Source organism: Pygocentrus nattereri, chromosome 28 (assembly GCF_015220715.1).
Source record: "Pygocentrus nattereri isolate fPygNat1 chromosome 28, fPygNat1.pri, whole genome shotgun sequence".
Classification (NCBI taxonomy): Eukaryota; Metazoa; Chordata; class Actinopteri; order Characiformes; family Serrasalmidae; genus Pygocentrus; species Pygocentrus nattereri.
In genome coordinates, this window is record NC_051238.1 from 13,961,606 (window position 1) to 13,987,927 (window position 26,322).

A 26,322-nucleotide genomic window follows, 5' to 3' on the forward strand; every position below is an offset into this window, starting at 1 on the left:
GAGCAGACCAGCTTTTCCAGTCTAGTGTAAATTCAGTTCATTTATTCCTCATGTGCTGCTCCCACATGTATTAATAAGTGAAGAAAACATAAAATTTACACAGGTATAAAACCCTTGCTCAAGGACATCCACACATAACCACACTATAATTGGAAAACTGCTCAAATAAAGTTGAGCCGGCCTCACAGGTTAACATAAGTGTGTGTGGTATGTGCTTTCATGTGTGTGTAAGCAGTGGGGTGTTAGCAGTCACACAGGGGCACACATACCATGCTTAAACATACAGTCCTACTGTGAAAGACACATACACGCAGCCATGGTACATCGCTCTGTATACACACAAAGCCTACTGAGAACAATGTATCACTAGTGCACACACACACACACACACACACACACACACACACACACACACACACACACACACATATATATATATATATATATATATATATATATATATATATATATATATATATATATATATATATTTATTGCTTATCTAACAACATTTAACTGGCTAATATTAGTTACCATAACAACTGAAAGCATACACAGAAGAAGCTGAAGTTGGCTTTTTCAGTCTTGGCCAGAGTAACTGTTGCACCATTCAAGCTAACTGCTCCACCACTCAAGGTGGAACAGAAATTTTGAATAAGAAGCTCACAGCACACCACAGCAGGTAAGTGCTAATTAACCAGAGTCCTTCCTTTTTTTAATGGTCATAAATCTGGAGGGAGCAGGGGGCTTCAATGTAGGCCCTACTTGAATCACCCTGATCATAGCCACTCCCTGACACATGCACACATACTCCCACACTTAACTAACTTAACTTGATTATGGCAAAAATCAATTATGATTATTTTAATCAATATTGAGATCGCAGTTACTGAATGTGACTTTATATCACCCTCCATTTATTTAACTTAAAAAAAAGCTTGTCTCTTTCACAGTGGGCTTTTACATATAACAAAAATGAGGGAAAGGGGTGCGCTGCATTTATAACAGAAGACAAAACGAGAACATCACTGCGAAAAGGAATGTGGCTTAATAATCATTTTATCTTGAGTCATCTTTGGGGGCCAAAATCATAATTGAAAATAAAATTCCCACATTTGTTTTTGAATAACTTGTGTTGTTGATAGCTAATTGCTGCAGCCCTATTTGAGATTGATTTATTGAGTGCATGGTACCGCTTTGCCAGAGCATGGCCAATTAAGTTACTACAGAGGGAAAGAAAGGGGGGGGGGGTGAAAGCAGAGGGGGAGTTCAGAACAGATGCAGATGTAGGAGAGTAATTAAACATCCATGCTGACAAGGTGACTAGAGCCACGGCATGGAAAATAAGCACTGTCATGGTGTGTGTCTGTGAAGGCCTGAGTGAGAGTGTGTTAGTGCTGCAGGTTCAGACTCCATATGCAGTTGTCTTCTTTTGACTGGGTACCTTTTGGCAGTAGATAAAGAGAAACCTCTAGTTTATTACACCCTGTGTGTGTCCGTGTGTGCATGCGTGTGTGTCGGGAGCTGCTCCTCTCTCAATATAACGGTGATTTCCCAGGTGGGCGTTTCCGTGGAAACAGTAAATGGCCCACCTGCAGACATTGTCTGGTGTCAGAAGTGGATTCTCTACTTCAAGTGAACGAGGCACCTGATGTGTGCGCTTGTGTGTGTGTGTGTGTGTCTGTGTGTAAAACCCATTTATCACTTTCTCCACGTGTTTGTGCCTTCAATTACACCTAAATGGAGGGGATTTCTGCCCCTTCAACTGATGAGACAGCTCTCTAGGAGGAGGCAGGACTGTGTGTGCGTGTGTGTGTGTGAGGGGCTTTAAATGTGAGACTGCCATAAAAGTAGAGCAGGATTAAGGGTGTAATGATAAAAGAGTTTTTCCTGCTGCCTTTGGATAAGGCTGTGTGCGTGTGCATGTTTGATACTCACTCGTATAATGTGGCTCCTGTCTCAGGGAAATGATGCATTAGAGCGTTTAGCTTGAAACAGGAAGATCCAGGCTTTGATGCTGGAACTGCTCCTTTTTCCTTTTCTTTTGGCTCCATCCTTTTTTGAGTATTCAGTGGTCAATAAAAGGGACCTGAAATGTTGGTGAAGAAACTCTCTCTCGTCCTTTCTTTCTCTTTCCCTTTATTTCTTTCACCTTTACTTTTTCTTTGCTCTGTCTCTCCTTTTCCTTTCTTTTCCCTCTATATCTCACTAAGTTTCTTTCTTTCTCTTTTTTACACTCTTTCTCTCTTCTTCTCTTTCTTTTCTATCTCTATTCATTCCTTCTGTATTCATTTCTTTCTCTTTGTCTCTGTCTCTCTCTCTCCCACTCTCTTTCTCTCTGGCTCTATTTCTTTCTTGTTGTTAGTGTTATTTCGACCTATCTTCCTTTCTCTCTCTCTCTCTCTCTCTCTCTCTCTCTCTCTCTCTCTCTCTCTCTCTTCAATTGTCTGTCTCTCTCTATGCATCTCTATTTCTATATCAATGTCTCTCTCTCTCTATCTTTTTCTATGTGTCTCTCTCTTCCTCTTTCACTCTCTATGTATTCCTCTTTCTCACGGTCTATCTCTCTATGTATCTCTCTCTGTCTGTATGTATGTCTCTCTCTCTCTCTCTCTCTCTCTCTCTCTTCCTTCTATTTATACAGATCTAACATTCATGCACACATACTCAGTAGGGTATGTGCAGGGTTCAATGGCTGGTAATCTCAGAGAGAGTTCGTGAAAGCCTGCTGTCTACTCACATCAGCTCTTCTCATCCAGAGGGCTGCTGTGTGTGTGTGTGTGTTTGTGTGTCAGAGCTGCTCACTTGGTGGTTCTGTCACTGGCTTATTACTGGTATCATTCCTGTTTGCTTGAATAGCATTACTGCTGTTGGAAAAGCTGGCATGCATGCATCATTAGTATATTACCAGAGGCCCTGACAGCCTCCCTGCAGCACATTTCAGCATTGCAGGTCACACACACACATGCTTCTGTCATCTTTAGCCTGTCAGCAGTGTACTGGATCTGCACACTGGATGTGCTCCGCAGGTATTAATACCACCAGTGTTCTGTATGCCCTGCCATTTGAGTCTGTGTTTGTGTATATGTGGAGAGAGAGAGAGAGAGAGAGAGAGAGAGAGATATTGAGAACCAGTGTCAGCTATGTATTCATACTCAGCCCAAACCAAATTATTATTGGCTTCATCTATTGTTCTCAGACCAGGCCACTGTCAGCTCTGCCTTACATACAAAGCCAAAATCATTGTTAGCTCCGGTTATTGTGCACATTCCAAACTATTGTTAGTTCTGCCTGCTGTTCACAGCTCAACAGTCCTTGTCAGTTCTCTTCACTGCCTAAAATCAAACTACCTTAGCTGACTGAACACCCCTAAAACCACTGACAGCTGCAATACACAGCCCAAACCAAATCATTATCAGCTTTGTATGCTGTACAGACCTGCTTAGTCCACTGTACACAGCTGAAATCACTGTATCATCTATCTACTGTAAGCCCAAATGAAACAATTGTTAGATCCACCATCTATAGCTCTAACATAGCTCTAACCTTTGTCAGCTTTGCCCATTCTACACCGAAACAATTAGCTCTGCCTACTGTACACAGCACAAATCAAACCACTGTTAGCTACAGCTACTGTACACTGCCCAAACCAATGCATTGTTAGCTCCACAAACTGTATACAGCCCAAATCACGTCATTGTGAGTAACACCTACTGTACACAACCCACACCAAAGCACCGTCAGCTCCACCTACTGTACACAGCCCAGACTAATGCATTGTTAACTCCATCTACTGTACACAGGTCAATTCAAACCACTGTTAGCTCCACCTACTTTACACAGCCCAAACCAAAGCATTGTTAGCTCCATCTACTGTACACAACCCAAAGAAAACCATAGTTTGCTCCACCTACTGTATAAACCTCAAACCAAGTCACTGTCAGCTCCACCTACTTTATGCAGCCAGAAACCAAACCACTGGTAGCTCCACCTACAGTACACAGCCCAAAGCAAACCATTTTAGCTCCATATATTGCTCAAACGCACCACCTCAGTCTATTGTACACAGCTAAAAATAATAATAAAACATTGTCAGCTCCGCCCATTATCAACTGCTGTAACTTTAACCAGCACGACCAACACACAGCCCAAATACCTAACCAACCCCCTCCCACATGCTGTCCGAAAACCAAGAGGACCCCGCCCACAGTGCCCAACTCCACGCCTTATTGATGTCTCTTTTCATGCTTGTTTGTTCATTGCTTGTATCCTGCTTGGAAAAAGTATCTACAGCAGCATGTCCTAACACTTATTACACTTATAACACAGATGTATGCATCAAAATTGTTCCAGTATCTTTCACATCACTGTTCACTGAAGCAATTTGATATTACAGCTTAAACTTTGATTTCAGGAAAACATCACTAAATCATCCTGCTGGATACTACAGCTAATAAAGCAACCAAAATGATTTGTTGGATATAATAGATGGCGTGGTTAGTGGTCTGTGCTGAAGTGAGAGGCTTTATGGGGTGGAGAGAGGGAGGAAAAGAGGAGAGAGATTTTTCGAAAGAGCGAAATGTTCAGGATGAATGATCACTTGAGCAGCAGCCTGCTCTTAATCCACTCCACAATGCAGCCCTGCATGGGAGAGAAAGAGGGATGGAAAGAGGGAGAGAGAGGGAAGATGGAACAGTACGAAGAAGCTGACACAGCCTTAATTAGTGTCATCTCATCTGGAAAGCACCTGTCAGTCATCCCTAATCCCACCTCAGGGCAGGACCAGCAGTATGTGCGTGCAGTGGGTTTCCCACTCTCTTTCATTTTTTGAGGTCACAGCAGGCTGATGGGATGGCAAAAGGTAGACACTCAACTAATCTCCTAAAAGAAGTGAGTCAGTGCTTGTGTAGGAGGGGCTAGTGCAAGCATGGGGGGTCTATTGTGAGCATAATTGTGTGTATAACCTGAATAAAGGTTCACCGATCTTTAGATGACCCTTATTCTTGGGAACTGAGTCTCCTGCTGAACTGTGGTACCTGGGTGGGACGAGGGATGACCACTTCAAAGACAGAAAGGATTAATGTTGATGAGGATTAAGTTCATGATGGAGTGACCCTGAAAGAGAGCCTGAAAGAGAAAAAGAGAGAGAGTGAAATGCTCTTTTCATGAGCACCAGACATAATTCACAACACAGAGAGTACTTGTGATAGAAATAGACTTTGTAGCCCACATATAAGCATTTAAAATTAGTTTTCTGGGGCAAAAAGGCACAAATCAGAATTATGAGTTAAAATACATAGTGCTTGATTTGTTTCATGATTGAAACGGAATATGTGTGCATTTATGATATTATTCTTTATTTATATTGCTATTGTTGCATTTTGGTGTCAAACATATAGATATATACAGCTATATTATGACATATTATTACGTATCTGTTTATCCAACTGCACAATAGCAAACTAGAACACTTTCACCTTACAGCCAATTTTACTTTCAAAAGACAAAGTAAAATTAAATGTAAAATTTCATTAACATGTAATGTACTGTACTGGCTTGATACAAATAATAAAAAATTACCTCTTGGAAATGAAGTAACATATTACAATAATGTGGATAATTTTCCTGTAGAGAAGTAGTGTAATATATTACAGTATATATGCTTTTAATTGCATTAAACTTTCTGAATTACTACAAATTGCACTCCTCATATGTTCCTAACAGAATAATATTATGAGTGATGCATTTGAAGCATAAATTTCCTCTATATAGATTATTTGTTCCTGTTGCTGTACATGACTTTGTTGCTACAGATGTGTATGGGGTTTAAAGAGTAATGTGGAAGTAATTGGATTTTTCAGCAAGTAATATGTAAATAAATGCTTTACCTTTTGAAAGAAGTAAGTAGTCATTTTAATGGATAATTACTGCAGCACTGTTCAGCAACAAAATGTCTGTGAGAAAAAACTGCAGATGATGCAAACGATAAAAATTCTGACATCAGTGTGGAAAATATATATAAGTCATGGAGAGACATGAAGGCCATCCAAACACTTAAAATGAGAATGTACCTCAATTTAAAATTATAAGACCATACTGACCATGCTGGTGCTCTTTAGTTCAGTCCACTTGAGAACAATAGAGTTCACCCAACTCAAACTTTGTGCCTTTTCTAGTGACTTTTCTAGATCTCAGGTAGGTAAACAATATCAATATGTTTTCTATTTTACTCACTAGCTTTTCCATCCACACAATCTCACTAGAAAGTTTCTTGTCTTGGGCTTTCAGAAATGGACAACTGCAGCATTGCTGGTGTTCAAACTCACAACCTTCTGATGTTGGAGTGAAACCTTGAACAGTTGCACCATATGTTTATATTTTACTTTCCAGAGTTAAAACAATGAATATGTTTTACAGTCTATTGAATATTTCAGGACACAGAACAATTTTCTCCAAACAGGAGATCATGAGTTTGAACCCCAGTGATGCCACAGCCATCCATAACAGAGAGCCCAATTACCTTATAGTTTTAAGTTGAGCTGACATCTCATTTTTTACAGTGAAAAGAAAATCCAGCAAACCTGGTTAAGCATCAGTTGTACAAACTCTTGAGCTATGTTCACATTACCAGGTTGAAGTGGCACAAATCTCATATATTGCCTTAATGTTTCTCAGAGCTGTGTGTACCCACAAATATGGTCTTTCCAAATCAGATGTTAGCCATTTACATGTGTGGTCCTAGATAGGATACATGTCCTATTCATGGCCATTCAACTTTAGTGAGAATCAGAATTAACTCAGGTTTTTTCAGTGCACATGTGCCGTCATTCAGGCTTAATGTGATAGCGGGACCACACCTGAATTTAATCCCTTAAAACCCCAGGCTTGTAACATACTAAAGCTTATTTTTCAGTAACTACAAGGACAATGCAAACTGGTTGAGCTATTTTTGGTTTATAGAAATGTGTAATAAAACTTTGGTTTATTGGTTTGACTTTGGCCATTTAAGGGGTTAATGCCAGTAAACAAAGAAAAGGCAATGCATTTGACCTTTTTTAACCTTTGGTTTGCTTTAATAATGAACAGCAGAGAGCTGTTTAGAGCAAATTATCTGTGCAATGAAGTCTTGTGGTGCTGGATAGTTTGTTGTTCATGATACTCATGGATCATTCATGTGGTGTTATTGATTAGGATGGGCATGCTGGCTGTTTCAGGACACAGGCTCGTTCACATTGATAACACATTTGAGGCGTACAGCCAAACGAATATGAACCATCGTGTTAGTAAGATTGGATCTGAGCAAAAATTGGAATTGAGAAATGAGGCTTGTAAAGTGAACATAGCTTTGTAATCCATGCCTAGAAGATTGCAAGCTGTCATACGATAGAAGGGATATGCATCAAAATACTCACCTAAATAAAATACTAAGTACCATAAAGGAAAGTGGGATGAATATTTGTTCCACTACTGTTTGAGTACTTCTAGTTACTTTGTTTAAATTTTCAAGTGGTTGCCAGAATCAATTAGAGTTTCTGTTAGTAAACCTGGTTGTTAATGCTGAATGTTATAAAGGTTCTGATGAAATAAATAAAGGAATAGGACATACATTATATTCAGAGAGTGCACCAAGACTACTTTTGAAAAAAGCTAGATAAAAAGGGTGCGTAACTTTTAAGACATCACTGTGAGTGTTAGCCATGTTGGTTTTAGCACTCACACAAAAGAGCACTTAAAGCTGTCAGCTGTGAGAATTATGACGTTCTGAAGTCTTGTTATTTTGGCCAATCACAAATTAGAACCTCTGTGTACTTGGCCAGTGAGGTTGGAGAACAGCGATGAGAGCCATGTGGGTGACACGGTGATGGTCACCGTGGTGATAATCACCCTCTTAGTTCTGGAATTTGTTTTATGTCATGTTGCTGTGTCTGTTGCATTCACAGCGATTAGTTATGGCTCTCTCACAGCCAGAGAGATGCTGCCCTGGAATGGGGTCGAGAGCAACTCAGGGAATAGAGATGGGGTAATTATCATTCTTTGTGGGACTAGCTAATGGCATGCTTTCTCTTACACACACACACACACACATACACACACTCTAGCAGAGCCAGCAGTGTTGAAAGTGCTGGAGTAAAGCTCCCCACAGAAGTGTAAGACTGTGTGTAGAATTGCCATTCATCTTTTAAGTGAAAGGGTGTATTTAAGGTCAGACTAGGCTATATTTATCCTCACACATGTGCATTGTTTCACTACGTTTTTCTCACTCTTCACACTCTGTTGCTGTGTGGCCTCTATACAAGTGAGTGCCTATTGTTGAGTCAGTCTTCAGCTTAATTTTGTAAGTTTACTGAATTTTCAAAGGTTTTCTTCCATGTTTACTGTTGCAATGAAACCTTGTTTCTCAGAAACACCAATTTTATGTATTAGTTATTATAGTATAGTATACAATATACTATAGGACACGAGAGGGCGTGAGTTACTGAATGAGGAGAAGAATCTTCAGTCGGCCATCACTGTATACTGCCGTCATTTCATGAATTGTTGAACTTTTTGTCATATAACAATGGACATATGATAATACGGTACTGTTCATTGCAGAAACCTTCCCTTGTAAGTATTTTTCGGTCACCAAATTACCATTGCAAGTCTTATTTACCACCAATCCAGCAGCCCTGTTCTTGTGCTGAAGCTTAATCTCAAACAGCTCCCAGTTCCCTACCTACTGCACTACAAAGGAATTTATCTACTGGACCTTGCACACCAACGGTGCAAAATACAGCCCAGAAATAGTCACTTGCGATTCAGCCGCATCCGTACTCGATAAATGATGCACTATTTGGCTGTAGAGGCTATCATTTCTAAGCTTTAGTAGCACCGTATTTAGGGATTACAGGGCTGTTTGGGACTCAGCCTGGGTTTGATGTGACTTCTGAGTGAAACACGGACATTTGATCTATTCAAGTGACATTTTTTAGACTTTCACACTGCAGTTTTGCACTTAATCATCCCATAAGTACTTTAATTCAAGCCTGTGATATAAATGATGGAGGTTTTTTAGGTTCTTTGCTTTCTTTTAGCCTGTTAGCTAGCTGACCAGCCTAGTTCTAGTTAAGAACATAAGTTGCCAGCCCATCAGTTAAATATAGGATTTTACATCAGCTTCAAACGTGGCTCAACCATTCAGATTTTAAGACTATTTGTTTTATAATATATATTTTAGTAATATATCAGTATAATGAGATTTTATTGTTTGCTCCATTTCTATTGATCAATTTGCCATAAATTGATCACTGAATGTTTTGGGGTGATTCCAATACAGATAATATATTTCCTAGCACTATATGACATCTACATTTATTTGCTGTCACTCATATGGTTACCCTCACCTTGGGAACAACCTTCCTACAGTCTACATGCCATTCAAGAACACAAGCAGAAAGCTACCAATCTGATATCTTTTTAGAATCTCATACTTTGGCATCCTCACAAACCTAGCTGTGTCCTAATAGAAGGAAGCAGGGTTATCATCCTTATTTAAAAATGATAGACAAGTTTCAAGTGTGTGTGTGTGTGTGTGTGTGTGTGTGTGTGTGTGTGTGTGTGTGTGTGTGATGAATCAGCTCATTGTTTACGTCAGTTGTTCTCCTTGACGTCAGGTTAGTTTATTTAGAGCAGTGGGATGCTGTAGCCTGGGGCAACATCTTATTACTTTAGGAATGTGTGTCTGTGTGTGTGTGTACTCTATAAGTAATCTTGTATTTGCACCACTTCCTTTCGCCCTCAGGCAGTGATTGTTATCCAGTTAGTTATGGAACTTACTGTAACACATCTAACAAAAACAATTGTGCTTTAACCATTGTCCCTTCCATGCTAGCTGGTCAGGTAAACTGCATACAGGACCTCATAACAACTGTACTGTGTTTCTGAAGGCAGGTTTTAAAAGGTACAGTGATATAGTGGTACAGTCCACAAACCTGTGACTGATGAGGATGAGCAGTAGCAGTGGAAATAAATGCTGATGCATTAATGCCATAAAAGTCATGAAATGAACTCTGGAGGAATTCTGAGAGTTGTAATAGTGTTATTTGTTTTAGTAGTTTACTCATTTTAGTACTGTTAGCTGCCTTTTGAGGTCTGTGTCTCTGTGTAGCTACTGTAACTGCTGCCTCCCAGAAGTCTGCTAATAACATGCTTTTGAAGCACTACCGTTAATTTATGCCAAGCTTTAGGAGGTGGAAAAATGTACGCAAAACCTTCAGTAAACCAAGCAGAATATGTAATCAGCTGCTCTTCCAGGATCTTGTATCATCCTCCTGTAAGTGCTTGAGTATATGAGCAGTAGAAATGTGTATTTTGTTCATGCCCTCTCTTTGTAAACTGCACATTTAGGCTTGTATGCCAGCTCTGTCTATAACACACGGGGCAGAATGCATCCAACTGGGGATAAACATGTGTTCCAAAGTCTTCTTGTCTCTTCAGTTCTTTCATGTCTCATTCCTTTAGACGACTTTGGGGAGCACTTGGCAACTCTGGCATTGTGCCATGTCCATGCACCCAGGCACACAACACACACACACACACATGCACTCAGTGCACACAGTTTGCATGCATGCACAAACATGCAAGCACACACACAAACATGCAGATGCACACGCACATGCAGACACAGACACTTACACATAGACATACACACACACACACACACACGCAAACTCACATGCGCACATATGCACACCTTATGCACACAATAAAAATGCACACACAAGCACACACACTACAAACCCACACACATACACACACAAGCACCATGCACACATCAGACTCACATATACAAGCACACAGCAAACACACAACAAACTCACAGACACAAGCACACAGCACACACACAACAAACACACACAGGCACACAACACATATACAAGACTATGCACACACACATGCTTGCATAAGAATACATTCACACACACATATACTCATACACACACACACACACACACACACACACACACATACACACAGCCACAAACACATAGCTCAAACATAGAGCTCTAGCATATTTTTTTCCCTGGCCTTTACAACTCTCTTTCTCTCTCTCTCTCTCTCTCTCTCTCTCTCTCTCTCTCTCTCTCTCTCTCTCTCTCTCTCTCTCTTTCTCTCTCTCTCTCTCTCTCTCTCTCTCTCTCTCTCTCTCTCTCTCTCTTTCTTTCTCTCTCTCTTTCTCTCCCTCATTCTCTCTCTGCTCTTGTGTTAAGTCCATTATTCCTGCCTGCTCTTGTTCTGATTGTATGTATGTGAGTGTGCATCGGATAGAATATACGTGTGTGTGTGTGAGTGCTGAACTTGTGTAGGAGTTTTTGTGTGTTTTTCAAAGTGGATTGAAGTGCCTGTGGCTGACCGTGGAGATTACTGCCACACACGCTCACACGTACACTGGGACTTATGGTTGTACTCCCACTGGGGTTACAGACTGCACTGTTATGGACTCTACTTAAGTTCAAACGCATCAAGTTTTTCAGCATTGTCATTGTTCAGCTTTCACTTCCACAAGTACCGCTGAAAAGTCCATAATCTGGACAGTTGTGATGTTTGCTTGTAGAGGCACATCATTATATTGCTACTGTCAGAGCAAAACCTTGTATCCCCATTTTCCAGTTTTGGACATAATGTGAAAACGCTGTCCTTTACAATGTGTGTAAATTCCATGATGAATGGAGTAAAAGAAATGGCCTTTTTGGAGATATTCAAAGATCTCTTCAAGTTTCTTCATCCTTGTTCTGTCAACAAATCTGTGTTGTATCTCTTGACTGCTGGATCCTGTTGTAATTACTGATCCAAATAAGCAAGCACTGTTGACCACTTCTATATCTTCACCATCAATGGTAAAATAAAATTTCCCCATCATTGTAACCTGTGTTGTCTTCATAAAGTGCTTTTCACTTTGTTCCTGAACTTTACTTTTAGGATTTTTGATGTTTCTTCAACCAATCTTGAATCCAACTGACCAGTGTAGAGGCTATTATATCCATTTTTTGAGGATGCTCTGTTAGTTTTATATGGTCAACAGGGTCAAAGGCTTTGATGTAGTCAGTGAAGCACATGTTGACCGTTTGAATTATCCAGCATATATCAGCAATGATTGATGCTGTACAAACGCAAAAGAATTGATCATTTTCAGAAAAGTAGTTGATAAATTCTGAGCTGGTTAGTAGAAAAGAGGTTCGGTTCCTGAATTCTCAGTGCATTCCAGCCATTGTATTGATTTGTTTCAATCCACCACCAGTTCACCTGATTTAATTTAATGAATGATCAGACACAATAGTTACTGGATTATAATTACATGTAATAATGGGGGGCGTAAAGAGATGACTGAATGGTTTAAACACTGATACATAAAATCTCTGCTTATTGTATCAATATTATTTGTATTTTTCCAAATATTAGCATTTTTGAGGAAATAAACACTGCAGTTAAATAGCTTTTTAAGACAAATTCCCTCAGGCTCACAGCATATTCTGGCCAGCAAAATCAAAAATATTGAGATTTTCTATAAACATTAGCCAGTTTAAGAGGGCAGCTCATTGCAACCCCCAGCATGCACTTCAACAATATGTGTTTCCACCGCAAACAACAATATATGGGACAGTGGTTACACCACAATTCTACACAACTTCACAGCAGTCATATCAACACACACACACTGAAACACTGGCTGTGTTTCAGCAGCAGTTCAACCAACATAAACACTACAAAGCCCTAAGAAACACTCAGCTCAGTAGCTCAAAAAATGACACCAAAATGAATGAACTTGCAGCAAAGAAAAATGGCAGATGTCTAGATTAAGTGTATAGGCAGGTTTAAAATACCTCCTGGGGGCATTTATGTATGTGCACGTGTTTTTTAACATTTAATGTATTAATATATTTAATGTATTAATGTATTTAAGAGTACGATTTCAAAGTGTGCTACAAGGTGTTTTGTGGCTCACATATTTGTTGAGATTTTCTAAATATGGCCCTAATTTAGATGGTACTGTGTATGTATATATGTGTTCATTTTGTAAATGGTTGGGTTCTAATGTGTGAGAGAGAGAGAGAGAGAGAGAGAGAAATGTGTATGTGTCAATATTGGACAGGTAGCCTTTAATAGACTGATGTGCAGTAGAAATTTTAATGCTTTGCCAAAATATTCTTGCTAATAAAGCTAATGAATTTGAATTAAAATGTGACTCTAAATTTGAAGAATGTTTTCTGCAGGTGAATCCCTTCTCTTTAGTGTTCCTTCCCCTTTTCTCTTTCCTCTGGCACGGTGCCAGTCTTTCACCCCCGAGCTGAACCCTGGATGAATGTCTGCCCCCTTTCTCCTTCAGACCAAAAGCCACTTTCACCTGCTGCCTCCCTCTCTTTCTCTCTCTCCCTCTCTCTTTTTCGCTCTCCCTGTGTGAGCGCAGCCCTTCCCTCTCTCCTTTCTTCTCTCTCCATTCTTTCTTTTCTCCTTCTTCTCTCTGTGGCAGGAGGCCAGGGGAGCCACTCTGCAGAACAATTGCCTCCTTTCTCCTCCTCTCTCACGCTCTCTCCTTTACCCTTTCCCTCTCTCTCTTTCTCTCTCTCTGTCTTTCTCTTTCACTCTCTTTTCATGGGCCTCACTTTCACATGTCACTATTGTGGAGCAAAAGAGGCTTATGACACAGTAATTACCCTCTCTACCCTCACTCACCCTCTCTTTCTCTCTCTCTGGTTTGTGTATTGTTTACTCTGTGACTGAGGTTGTAAGGGTAATTATTGTTTGTTTATTTTTGGAATTTGAAGTGTTGAAAGGCATTACTTCTGTGTTTCTCTCTCCCGCTCTCTCCTTCCTTCTTTCGTTTGCTCTTTGTGACTGTGTTGGTGTGGAGCTGTTTAGTCCAGTTTGAAATGAACTGATCACTCACTGTGCTTTGTGTGTGTGTGTGTGGAGCTCCAGCCTTGGCTGTAATGAAGATGTATTGTAAGACAGAGACAGTGAGCTTAAAGAGGTGTGAAGGACAGAGGCCTACACTCATTTTTTATTTTCCCTATTTCTCAGAGGATGGGGAGGGTTATGCCCTACCTAACCATATCCTGAACTGTATGTGTGTAGCATACAGTTTGCTATCACTACAATATATGCATTAATGTGATAAATTATTAAAGGCCATGATTTTTTTTAATTGTTATTCATGCTGGATGAAGCCTAGTTGCTCATATGCTGTATATTCTGTACAGGGTAGAACTGACCATTGTAAACCATTTAAATACATCTTTTAAATGGCTATTAAAGCAGCATCATTCAGCAAATTATGCTGGATAGTGCTCTCATGAGAACTATAACTATGGATAAATCAATGAGCAGCAAACTAACAAAAGCAATAGCAAAGTGGAAAGCTCCAGTTCCGCACAAGACCCTCCACTGTAACAAGAATGAATTGTATGAATGCAATCATGAAGGAGTTGTAACAATATGTACAAATGACCTATTTTTCAGGAGATATTTCTGAGGAGATATGATATAAGAGAATCCACCTGCATCAGGAAGTTACAGCAGAGAAAATAAGATGAATGCAAGACTTGGTAGACCACCAGAGCAATAGACTGACCACCCCAGAGTTCAGACCTCAACATCGCTGAATGTGTTTTGGATTACTTGCATCGTAAGTTGCAGAAAATGTAACTAGCTTCCTCTGGATTTCTTTGAAAAACTGAAAGCAAGAATGGAAGCTGCAATAAAGGCAAAAGTAGGACACTATAAATACCAAAAAATGTGATATTATTATTTGGCTGTTGAGGCTTCTGTTGAATTTTGTGTTAGATGTCTTCTGCTTTTATTACACAGGAAAAAAAAGAAAAAAAAAACTTTCAACTAACCATTTAAATGCTCAGGGCCCACCAGCAGGCCCAAAGATTTATACTTTCATAACCTAAGAATAACTCAACTAGTTTGCATTATAGTCTGTGTAGGTACTGAATAATAAGCCTTAGTATGTAATAAGCCTGGGCTTTTGAGGAGTTCTTTGTTGCTTTGATGGGAAATTAAATAATTAAAAGGTGGTCTCTTTTGACTTTTGCTTAATATCATATATATCAGTGCAGTACAGTATCAGAAATAGCATAATGGTGATTGTAAATTGCTAAACTCAAAGAGGGAGGCTTAGATAGAAAGAGGAAAAAAGGTCACCACTTATTGCATCACTATCTATATTCCGTCAGTAGGTCTCCTCTCATCTCCTTAGTACTGCAGATTAAACCTGTTTCATATTCAACACTGCAGCAAAAGTGTGTGTGTGTGTGTGTGTGTGTGTGTGCGTGTGCGTGTGTGTGTGTGTCAGTGTTCTTGGCCTTGGTGGTTGGCGTAATGGATGAAAAGATTGCAATTTATTCCTCCTCTCCACTCTTGCGAGCATGAGTGCACACACACACACACACACACACACACACACACACACACACACACACACACACACACACACACACACACACACACACACTCAGACACTCTTCCTCTCTCAGATAGACTTAGACCTTCCGGCCTTGTTAACGTGACAGATGTTTGAAGGGAACTGTTTAATGAGTAAGAGAAGTAGAGAGAGAGTGAAAGTAAAAATAGAGAAATGAAGAGGGATAAATGGATGTTCACTCTATTCTTGATGAGTCCACAGGGACGAGTGATAGTGAGAGAGAAATGGAAGGATGGAGAGCGAGCTCGAGCAAGCAGAATGTAAAACGAAAGTGCAGACTTGATCTGTCGAACTGTTTAACCCACTGACACAACACACACCTCGTAGCGCTGTGGTAGAATTACACACACTGACAAGCTGGATTTTTCCACAATGCTCTTTGTGAATCACTGTGAGGCCTGCTCATCATCATATTTCTCTCAGTTTCTTCTTAGACCTTAAACGCAGAGCTCATCCACTTTAAATAATATGCTCATTGTCCTCAGTCTTTTTAGTTCAATTTTATTTAAAAAAAACATTTTTTTAAACAAATTGCTGATTGATAGTCATCCTACACCTCATTTTCCAGAGTTTAGATTTCATAAAAATCATGCTTTTTTCAAGTTATCAAGAAGGAAAACAATTTAAAAGAAAGTGCTCTAAAGGTTCTTCCTCTTCCTCTCAGTTCTTCCTTGGGACACTGTTTTACCATGCACTTAATTATACATAAAAACTTAGGAGACGTGTACAAAAAATGCAATCTTGTCAACTTAAATATGGTCAATAAATCTAATATGTCTCGCGTTTGTCAAGTGGACAAAACAGGTCAGACACTGGCAGATTAAAAGACGAAGTTGTAGTTTACTTGAGAGCTTTGGAGTTTCACAAAGAGCATAGTCAGAATAGCCCAGCGTCAAAACCAGAGAGCACCATAACCAAACCAAGGGGGGCATCCAGAGAGAATTCAGTGACCAGTTCAAGTTCAAAAAACCAAAAGAGATCAATAATGTCCAGCCAAATGGGCAAAAATTAAAAGGAAAAGTAAAAAAAGTCACAGATCAGGCTTTCACACAAGAAACAGTCAATACACAATAAGAACTGTTGGCATTATATCACTGAAAGGTTAACTTAAGGTTAACCAAGAAGACCCTTCTTAACAATCACAAAGACGTTTATTTATCTAGACGTTTTATTTGTTTTAAGTAATTTTATGAAGTAAAATTATTTCAGTATATTAGAATATAATTTTGCTTTAAGAAATGTGCTTGAAATGATCTGCCAGTATAATTAGATCATTTTACTTATTACATATTCCCGAAAACAAGTCAACCATGTCTAGAAATAAGCTAGATAATCTTATAAGTGCACAATCATCTCAAAACAGGAAATATTAGATACATCGACTAGATTTAATATCATTTCAATTGACAATATGCTATTTTGGCAGCATAGGTTCACTGGACATATTAGATAGTGTATAAAATGGCTATATTTGTGTTGTAGACATTACGACCTCTGGTTGGTATCCCCACCACTGTTAAGAAAGCAGAAAGAGTCAAGAAATTTTTCAACAGTGGCTCATTTCAAAGCAAATGGTACATTATTTATACCTCAGTGACAGATATATGTGGAAATTTGAAGAAATATGTGGTGTTTTTTTTTCTTTTAACCAAAATATTACCATTTTGGAGGTACAAGGTGACAGTTTAAGGGTTAAATGCAGGAAAATACAACAAGAGAGAGTGAGAGAGAGGGAGAGTGAGAGAGAGAAAGAGAGATGGATTGCTGTCCCAGTATGGATGGAAAGATGATGTGGAGGGCTCGGCGTCCTGTCTCCACTAAAGTGCTGTGCTGTTGTCATTCTCTAAGCAATGAGGTGACGGCCGAGCGACTACGCATTTATTTTGGACAGATATAAAAACACACACATGCACACAGCGGCCCAGGGTGTGATTAGAGGGCTGTGAGGGGTGCTATCAGATACACCACTCCAGCTGTGTAGCAATGTGAGAGAGTGTATGTATGTGTGACTGTGGCCTGGCACAGCCGCTCTGGGTATGCAGTGAAGCAGTGGGCATTCTGTGGGCATGGCAAAGGCCCAGTATGGGAAGTTTAATGACACCACACATGAGAGAGAGAGAGACAGAGGGAGAGGGAGAGAGAAGAATATGATATCAAATTCCCCCTTAGTTTAAGAGAACGGAGAATAGAGGCAACAGTGGTGCCATTTGGGCCATTTGTGCATGACTGAAAAAGGTGTGTCAGTGTGTGTGTGTGGAGGGGTGTATATGGAATGTGTGTGCATGCCTGAAATAATATTGGACTAATATTAGTTAAGGGCATTGGAGGGAAGGCTGAAAGAGAAGATATGAATGAGATAAATGAAGAAGAGTGAGAGAGCAGTGAAGAATGTGTTTATAGCAGTAATTTTGTCGTTATTTAAGTTTTTTCATCTTTATTTTTCCAGTTTTATTGTTGGTGTCAAACAGTCCCATCTGGACTGCCACAACCACACAAACAAAGCTACAGCAACAAGGACACCAAGTCCTTCCACAGCAACTGCTGCCAACCAACCAACCAACATCCAGCACAACCATCACCACTTCTGCTAGCTCGCGACGATGATGGCAATGATGATGGTGATGACTGTGATTTGCAGCTCATCGCTGCTGCTCGGGCTGATCACTGTCAGCGCATCACCCAGTGGATCTTCATCGTCTGCATCCTCTACCTCATCGTCATCTTCACCAAGGATGAAGCTTACTTACAAAGGTGAAATTTCTCACTCCGTGGCTGGTTTTATTGTTTATTTATTGTTTGCATGTTTGCTTATTTCAAGATAAGTCTTTATATGTGCAAAATTTCTATTACATTTTTTCAGTGTAAACTTAGCTAAAAAACAGAAAACATACAGAAAGGTGTTCTCTGTAGAAGATACGTTAATTTACATTTAAAAAATAATAAAACATGTAATTTGGCCAGAGGCACTCAAACTTGCATTTGACTCTGTGTTTGTGTGTGTATATAATTGTGTGTGTGTGTGTGTGTACTGCAGAGCTCCAGCAGTTTAACGGTGTGAAGCGTTTTGAATTGGAACGCTCGTGCTGTTTTGGAGCGCTGCTACTGGACGAGGAGAGAGGACGGCTGTTTGTTGGAGCTCGCAACTTCCTGTTGTCTCTCAGTTTGGACAACATTGCCAAACAAGAACAAAAGGTACATCTCTCTCTCTCTCTCTCCCCTTCTCTCTCTCCCTCTCTCTCTCTCTCTCTCTCCTCTCTCTCCCCTTCTCTCTCTCTCTCTCTCCCCTTCTCTCTCTCTCTCTCTGTCTCTCTCTGTCTCTCTCTCTCCCTCTCTCTCTCTCTCTCTCTCCCCTTCTCTCTCTCCCTCTCTCTCTCTCTCTCTCTCTCCTCTCTCTCCTCTCTCTCCTCTCTCTCCCCTTCTCTCCCTCCCTCTCTCTCTCTCTCTCTCTCCTCTCTCTCCCCTTCTCTCTCTCTCTCTCTCTCCCCTTCTCTCTCTCCCTCTCTCTCTCCTCTCTCTCCCCTTCTCTCTCTCTCTCTCTCTCCCCTTCTCTCTCTCTCTGTCTCTCTCTCTCACTCCTCTCTCTCCCCTTCTCTCTCTCTCTCTCTCTCTCCCCTTCTCTCTCTCGCTCTCTCTCTCTCTCTCTCTCCCCTTCTCTCTCTCTCTCTCTCTCTCTCTCTCTCTCTCTCTCTCTCTCTCTAAGTCTCTCTCTCTATGTCTCTCTCTCCAGGTGTCAGAGCACTTCACAGTTTCCTGTGCTTGGCTAATGAGTTAATGAAGGGTTTGATAATTAGCTGATGAGTTGGACCAGGTGCAGTACACTGCAGTACTGTAGTTCAGAGCTGAAGGAGACAAATGAAGGGGAGAGTAGAGAGAAGAAAGGATGAATTTTGTGCTGATCAGTGTTGAAAGAAGAAAATTAGAGATTAAAGTAGATGTAGCTCACCCCCCCAAATGCCCCCCCCCCCCCCATGTTTCTATTCTCTTTCAGTTCATTCGCTGATCAGTGTAACCTGAGTGTCTACTCTCTCTCAGAATGTGAGACTTAGATAGGAGTGATATCAAACAGAATCAGCCTTTTTAATTATCTAAGAGTACGTAAGCGATAGCTGAGTGTGTACGTGCACACATACTGCGGGGAGTGTGGGTTAGAGAAAGAGAAAACAAAACAATAAGAAAGAGATGAACAGAATGAGAGAAAGACAGAGAAAGAGAGAGGGCGAGAGAAGGGAAAACACAGAGTGAGAGCAATAACAAGAGGCACAGAGAGAAAAGAAGAAAGAGTTAAAAGAGGGACGATAAGGAGGGGGAGAGGACGGAATGGGGGGAACTTTAGTAAAGAGCAGTTTGCAGCTGTTGGTTTAGATGGATGTTAAAGGTGATCTCTGCAGGCCTGAGAGCTGATGCCAGATGTCGTAAAGGTGATGCAGGCCAGCATGCTGATGACAGAGTGATGAATCTTTATCTCCCCAGAGGAAAAAGAAGAGATGAGGTCGCTGGGTAGGGCACCTATATCTCAGAGAAGACCACACACACACACAATCACACAAATGTGTGTGTGTGTGGTGTGTGTGTGTGTGTGTGTGTGCGTGTGTGTGTGTGTGTGTGTGTGTGTGTGTGTGTGTGTGTGTGTGTGTATTTTAACTACAGTGTATCCAGAGAGAATGTCCCTCAGGCTACCGGGCAAGTCAAACCCTGCTCTAGTCATAACCTTTACCTAAACGCCACCCTGACCTCTGACCCTTCCTCTTTTGTGTCTCTCTCAGATCTACTGGCCAGCACCTGTGGACTGGAGGGAGGAGTGCAACTGGGCAGGGAAAGACATAAATGTAAGTTTCTCAGTTTCATTTGCACAGCTATTACACAGAGTGTCAGAACTCTGTGTGTGCTCATATATATATATATAACATGCAGTACATTTACCAAACCTATAGCATGTAACTTATAAATATATCCATATACAAAAAATAAAAAAACTGCAACAGACCATAAACATTTGCTATAACAGACTTCAGTGCAGTCTTACTATTGACCTGTTAAACCTGCATTTGTATGATAAAAATATTGTCATTGAATTATTAAATGTAATAAATACATTCTGATGAAGCTCATTTTGTCTACATATATAGCTATAGCAAAATGCACTGTTTTTTAAATAAAAAAACAAAACCAAACAAAATATTGGGTCATATTTGAGCAAGCAAGACCAGTGACAGCCTTAATGCACATATATTTCATTTGTTCTTTTTCACTTACATTATATTATTCTGTTATTGTCAGTGAAAAGATTGACCGTTTTAATCTATCAGATGGTTTGTAGATCAATTTATACTGAATCTGTGCCACATCTGTGCCCTGCTGGTGACAAGCAACCTGGTGGTAAGGCGTGGGAACAAGATAAGTAAGTTGTGGCTTGACTTAGGTGTGGGAACGAGATAATTAAGTTGTGACCACAACTTAGTAAAGTGTGGGGATGAGATCCTAATGCATGGCCACAACTTGGTAAGGCATAGGGATGAGATGATTAAGCCTTGACCCCATGATCTTATTCCCATGCCTTAATCATGTGGCCACGACTTAATTATTTTGTTCCCGTGTCTTACTAAGTGGTGGCCGTGCATCAGGATCTCGCTTTAAAGTGTTATTTATACAATAGGTCACCACCAGGGATCCATAGTGCCACGTATCTAACATTAATAACTTACACTATATGTCCAAAGGTATTTATACACCATTTCATCCAATCTTTCTATTGAAATCAAGGGTTTAAACAGAGAGCTTGATCCCCCTTTGCTGCAGTAACACCCTTTACACTTCTGGCAAAGCTATACACTACATTTTGGAACACTGTTGTGAGGATTTGATTGCATTCAGCGATAACAGCATTAATAAGGTCAGGTACTGATGCTGGATGATTAGTTCTGGATCTAAAATACCACTCCAACTCATAAGAAATGTATTGGATAGATCTCTCCAGAGAATGCAGTTCCACTGCCCTATAGTGCAATGCTGGGGAGCTTTATACCTGCTTGGTATTGTACATGATGACCTTAGGCTCATGTGTGGCCACTCTAGATTATCCTGCTCTATTAGCAGTGTTTTTCTAGGGAGATTATACAAGCCATTTGTGTGCAGCTGAACATCTGAGCCAGTAATGGGTGCGCCTTAAAACTTCACTCATTAGAAGGGATGTCTGGATACTTTTGTACATGAACATTGGTGAAACATCAATGCATTTAAGGGTTAACATTGTTAACATACCATCACTGTCATAGTAAAATCATGTATGTTTAAGCAGAGCAGCTACCATTTACATTATGTGAACATGTCGTGAATAATAGACCACTAGAAAAGGTCAAAAAGTACATGCATAAAATAATGCAAAATGACAAAGTCTTGTTTCATTAACTTACATACACCTTTGAGAATGTTTTAAAGTAATTTTGTTTTTCCTATTAAAAAATATATAGAAAAGTTTTGTACTGATGTCTTTTGTTCATCTAGAGGACAAGCCCATCTGCACTAGTCTAAAAGCTAGAAAACTTTACACATAATTCAGATCTCAACAGAAAAGTAAGCCTTCTACAAAAGCAGAACTTCTTTGTGTTGTGTTTTTGATTCATCACAATATGATTCTCCTCACCGTTACTTGCCGTTTAGAGTCTAATTGGAAACAGCTTTTCCTCTAGCAGTCATTACGCAGCTGTAAAATTAATCCATAAGGACTGTACATCATTTCAGCCTGCCTGTAAGGGGCCTTTGATGAACTGTTCCTTTGCTTGTTTTTGTCTAGACTGTGCTTAATCAAAATCCACTGTAAACACGTGTAGTATGAGCCAATGTATTTGCGCATTCTGCTCATGACTGCAGGTAATGATGTTCATGTGTATGAGCAGACGCACAAACTTCCAGCCATGTTGTTGTACCGTCAGACCGAAACCTCTTGAGCAGTCATGTGTGGGTTGTGTGTCTTTTTTGTATATGAGTGCAGTCTGGACAAACACCAGACGTTTCTACTAAAGTATTTGGTCACAGGAAAGATTCGAACACCGAGGCCTTCATTCACTAAGCCTTTTACACCAAATCAGACCCACATTTTGGCCACATGTTATGTGTGAAACTGGTGCTTAAGCCCAGAGCATAGTAAAACACAGTGTGCCTCATTTTTTAATGCATGTGCAACCAACATGGCAGCGTTGTGCAAAATGTGGAAGGAAATATTTCACATGCGGCTGCTTGCGTATTCCACTTGATTAACTAGCTTGATCAGGTTACACGGCCAGCTTTGTGTCACTTTTCAGAAATTTGCGTTAAGGTCACAGCAGATAGATGGCAGCCTCAGACATGTGCTGAAAGAGCATTTGCCTTCAGAGTAACACTGTTTAAACCAGTGGTCGGCAACATATGGCTACATACTGCCCTGTTGAATTTGAACAGAATTAGAAACAAATAAAAATAAAATAATCGTCCTTTGCAGTAAAAGCTCTGCTGATTGTCCTCACGCAGTTTTAGGAATAAATGGTCTTAAACACCGGAGTTAATGAAGCCTATAACTGCTAATTCACCAACCTTTAAACCTGAAGGTTGGTGCACAGACTGCTGGTCACCACAGTCTCACATAGCTAGTAGCAAACGAAATGGCAAAGAAAAAGTTTTAAGACATCAATAATTTGGTGACGAATGGACGTTTATAAGCACTCCAGCTGGTTTCCTGATACAATTAATCTGCAACGAGAAACTGTCAAACAATAAAAAAGTCACAAAGCTGAAGCCATCTTCTTGCTCGAATTGTCCCGTTCCACCTTAAATGTGACCTGACATTACAGCATACAGGGTGATTCAAAAAGATTCATCTGATTTCAAAGTGCCATATTTTCACAACCGTGAGGTGCTTAGGAACCAATCACATACCAATTGAAGGAGGGGGTCATAGAGTTTCTGACTGTCACCAGAAGATGGCTTCCTTCAGACTGCGAGGAGACCCTTGAGCAGAAAGCATTTTGTGTTCTCCACTTCAATAAGAGTGAATGTCATAACCTTCATCGTTGCTTCCCCAAAACTGGATGATCTCCAAAATCACATTGAAATAGTCGTGAGTTCAGCAATACCCGACATGCTCAATCGAGTATGGGATGAGTTTGACTATTGCATTGATGTCGTCTGTACAGATGCTTGAGGTCATATACAGAATACAGAATAAACTTTATGCTCACTTAAACTATTTACAATTGAGTGCATTGTTCTTTAATGATTTGTGAAATAAATCATTTTGAAATAAGATTAATCTTTTTGAATCACCCTGTGTAACTGCTGCACCATTTAAGGTGGAAAGGTAAAATCTGAGCAAGAAGCTGACGAATGAGAAACTGACTTCAGCTTCTTAAAAAGTCAAACACTGAGAGACATTTTACAAGAAATGATTCTACTTTTGGAAACGTTTCTTGTTAGAGACGTGAGAAAAGCGGCTATAGCTGAGCTAAAGCTTAAAGCAGAGCAAAGTAAGTCTGAGTTTTTGTTTATATTATATTTTTTAGCCTATACTACCACATTATCACATACTGAGACATATTTACAGCCAAGATGGTAAAATGGACATACAATGTTGTGGCTCTTAAGGTGGATAGATTTTCGTTGAAATAACAAAATTAACATTTGTGTTGCGACCCCTATTTTAATATCTTTTGGGGCCAGATGTAAATATATAAAAAGATGCAGCACGACGTGCTCGTAGGGTGTGTTATTGTTTCACAGACTCGGTTTTCTTATCTGGAGTATAACAACATTCTTGTGGAATGTTTAAGCAGGAATGAACTTCATTGATTAACACCACTATTACACTGAATGGTCATTTTCTGTTTGGTCACTAGTTCCACCTTTTAACCCTCATGAGTGAGCAGTTAGTGGGTGGGGCTACATGCTGTTGACGTAATAAGCTGCAGTCTTAGTAAATTGATTGTTAATCCCTTAACATTCCAGATGTGTTACATACCATGGCTTATTATTCTTTAACTACAGGGACTTCAATGCAAACTAATGGAGCTAATGGAACTAATGCAAACCTTTTTTTGGCTTAAAACTTGGTAAGGGGTTAAATTCAGTTGCGTTATTGGCTCACATTGTGGTTACATCAAGGCTTATTTTGCAATGCACCTGTGCTCATATGTACATCTGGCTCTGATTGTTTTAAATGCATCATGCGGATGTGTGTGGGTTGGCTGTGAACACGCTGCAGTTTGTGTGTGTGTACTCTGGTAGTTCCTTCCACAGTACAGGGTGTGTTGTAGGTCATCTACGTAAGTTGTATTTGTGTGTGTCAGGGGCCGAGGGGCGGGAGGTTTGGGGGGTTCTCTGGTGAGTAATATCAGCTGATTCAGTCATCTAAGCACAGACCAAGTTGGCAAGGGAATACACACACACTCCCATATTGAGGGTCTGTATTCAGAGCACTGACCCCCTGACTTGCCCTCTATTATGAGTAGGTGTGTGTGTCAGACACCAAAGGGAGAGATTTAGACCTCCGAGAAGAAAATACTGAAATCCTTTAGCCTTTTCTCTTAATCTCTCTCTCTCCATCTATCTCTACATCTCAATCAGTTATTTTGTTATCTCTCTCCTTTCTCTTTCTCTCGCTTTCTCTTCTTTTGCCTCTTTCTCTCTGTCTTTATCTCCCTCTCTTTTTCTTCTTTCTCTTTCCCTTTGTCTCCTCTTTCTCTTTTGGTCCCTCTATCTCATCCTTTTGACTTTCTCAGTTATTTTGTATTCAAATCTCTCTTTTTCTCTGTAACACTCTCTTTTGCTCTTCTTTCTCTCTCTCACCCTCTCTTTCTCTTATCTCTCTCTCCTGGTCTCTTATTCTATCCCTCTATTTCTTCTCTCTCTATTTTCTTGCTTCTTCTTTTGTCTGGCCCAAGGAGACACACAAGTACTCGTTTATCATTCGCTAAAATCCCCTCTTTGTTTCCACACTGAGAAGCATTCTCTTCTTCTTTTTTATTCTTTTACTCTGTTCTCTTTCTTCTCTGATAAAGTAATTACTCATCCCCCTAAACACAGGAGGGAAGTGTTTAGTCTCTCTCTGGGATGTCAGAGGGTGACATTATGAGGCTGAAATCACACACACACACACACACACACACACACACACACACACACACACACACACACTGGTTCAACCTAATGAGATACTAAAGCAATCTTTTTATAAATAATATTGGTTTTTCATTTTAAAAAGCTAGACTGGGTTATGTTTACCTTGAATACGTTTTCCCCAGTGGAAAAGTATATATCTTTTCATGACCTGATGTTTTAAAATAGAATAATAAAGATAAAAGCCTAGAGACAAGCGGTGGTGTGCGGAGTCAATACAATTTAGAATATATCATTTCAATGGATTATGGTACAATTATGTTCCCCGACTAAATGTGATGAGATGTACCCTTGTGGGTACCATCCCAGTGACAAGAGGGGTACTGTCCCAGTGACAATTTATCTTCTGAAAGTGTGCCAATCCAATGCCAAGTATCAGTATTGGGCCGATATCAGCAGAAAATGACTGGATCAGATATTGGTGGGAAAAAAGAACAAATGATATTCAAGCCTGAAAAAGCATACACTCACATTAGCTGTGTATTTCTTCCTTTAGGGTAGTACAGTGTTTGAGTAGTGTGAGCATAGTGTTTTTTTAATACTTATCTTAAGTGAGGTGCTTCAGTTAAAAATAGTTTATTTTCAAACTTAGTAATTTTTAAAGAAATAATATTGGATCTGTGTCAGCTGACACTCAGGGTTTCAACATTAGTACTGGAAAAGAGAACATGGCAGTTTCATGCCAAATATATATAACACAAAATATATACATT

The 26,322-nt window shown here is 40.0% G+C and overlaps 1 protein-coding gene across 3 annotated transcripts in view; it reads left to right on the top strand.

Annotated features, from left to right (window-relative positions):
• sema3b (sema domain, immunoglobulin domain (Ig), short basic domain, secreted, (semaphorin) 3B) overlaps window positions 1-26,322 on the top strand; it is a 62,364-nt gene that overhangs the window by 15,096 nt on the left and 20,946 nt on the right. The window contains exons 1-4 of one of the 3 annotated variants that reach the window (XM_037535835.1): window positions 14,643-14,662; window positions 17,913-18,217; window positions 18,501-18,658; window positions 20,230-20,292. In XM_037535835.1, the coding sequence (XP_037391732.1) occupies window positions 18,067-18,217; window positions 18,501-18,658; window positions 20,230-20,292 (372 nt within the window). In that variant the 5' untranslated portion in view covers window positions 14,643-14,662; window positions 17,913-18,066. Of the gene's footprint in view, window positions 1-14,642; window positions 14,663-17,912; window positions 18,218-18,500; window positions 18,659-20,229; window positions 20,293-26,322 lie in introns of those variants that run through there. The other 2 variants (XM_037535834.1, XM_017693448.2) reach the window with 2 other exon arrangements.